The following is a 1513-nucleotide window of genomic DNA, read 5'->3' as shown; positions in this document are numbered from 1 at the left end:
TCAGGGTTTCACTCACTCACTGAATTCACATCTCAAAGACCTGATTGCGTGGCTTCTTCCACCAGGCTTGACTTAGTTTTAACAGCGTTAATCTCTGACTAAACGAGTGAATTACTGCGTGGAACACCCGGCATTACCCATGTGAAGCCGAGACAGTTAATGGCGTCCGCCAACATGTCCCCCAGCAGAGAGGGCCAAGAGGTCAGCGCGGGGAAGTAAGCGTGCATGTGAGGGCTCTGCCAGTGCACCACCTGTGGAACCACACAACACACCCCGTCTGACCCCACCTCACACTCCGTTCAGCTCCACAGTCATTCTCACAGTGTGTCACATGCTCTCTTACTGAGGTGACTCACCCCTGGCATGATGATCCTCTCAACATCCTGAAAGATGGAGTCCCAGTTTTCCGGGTCGGCAGGCGCGCTGTTGGGAAGGAGACTCCTCATGTACCCTGGCTGGACGTCCGGGTTGACTCGCCTCTCTCGGACTGTGGTTAAGTATTCTTTAATGTAGTCGACCAGTTCTTTCCCTATGTTATCACAGGCCACGTCAAGCAAGTCACAAGGTCCACAGGGTTAAAAAAAAATAAAAATTCTGACATTAACTGACTTTTCCTTTTTATATCTGACTGAAATGTCTGACTTTATACAACTAAAACATGTCATGGTGACTGATGATAAAATAGTTCTTTAGTGGTGTCAGTTTTAGCACAGTGACAGAGAACAGTCTGAAGAAATGAAGAGTTTTAGTGCAGTGACAGAGAACAGTCTGGAGAAATGAAGAGTTTTAGTGCAGTGACAGAGAACAGTCTGGAGAAATGAAGAGTTTTAGCGCAGTGACAGAGAACAGTCTGGAGAAATGAAGAGTTTTAGCGCAGTGACAGAGAACAGTCTGGAGAAATGAAGAGTTTTAGTGCAGTGACAGAGAACAGTCTGGAGAAATGAAGAGTGTGGATGTTGGCGCTCATACCTCTCTGGATGTACTCCTCTGCCTGCATGGTCAAGACTGTGAGTGAGAGTCTGCTGAGGATGAGCGATGATGCTGTGTTTTCCGTCCCTCTCTGAGAGAGACGGGCTGTTTTATATGCTCCTCCCGCCAAGCACACCCCACTTCTGATGTCACCGACACGAAAGGGAAAGTTACAACAGCAGTCGCTGATGGAAAAAGATGAACAATAATTTAATGCATTCTCTTTGGATCTTCTGTCCAACCTGATCAGATGTTTTGCATGTTGCTCATAGCAATGGTTATCATAGCATTGGTTATTAGTTATCATAGCATTGGCTATTAGCTTTGCGTCACAATGAAAGGGAACACCCAAATGCGTAGAAATTTCAGGACGATGAGATGTGATGGACCAATATGCTATTCACACCATCACACTACACACTTACATGAAAATCATTACATCAGATTATTTAGGCATGATGTACAATATGCTTTTCAAAAAAACACAAACACGGCATACTGTCAATATTTATTCCACTGACATGTTATCTAGAACCTTGTTTCA

General features: G+C 45.0%; 1 protein-coding gene across 1 annotated transcript in view; it reads right to left on the bottom strand.

Moving 5' to 3' along the window:
• The window catches only part of hdc (histidine decarboxylase), a 10298-nt gene extending 9301 nt beyond the window's left edge, over window positions 1-997 (bottom strand). Inside the window, exons 1-3 of the mRNA XM_030764835.1 lie at window positions 970-997; window positions 357-529; window positions 138-251 (exon numbers count right to left, since the gene is read on the bottom strand). Coding sequence (XP_030620695.1) covers window positions 138-251; window positions 357-529; window positions 970-997 — 315 coding nt within the window. The remainder of the gene's footprint in view (window positions 1-137; window positions 252-356; window positions 530-969) is intronic.
• Between the last annotated feature and the right edge of the window lie 516 nt (window positions 998-1513).

The sequence above is a fragment of the Chanos chanos genome, chromosome 2 (genome assembly GCF_902362185.1).
Source record: "Chanos chanos chromosome 2, fChaCha1.1, whole genome shotgun sequence".
NCBI lineage: Eukaryota > Metazoa > Chordata > Actinopteri > Gonorynchiformes > Chanidae > Chanos > Chanos chanos.
This window is presented reverse-complemented; position numbering and strand designations above follow the sequence as displayed.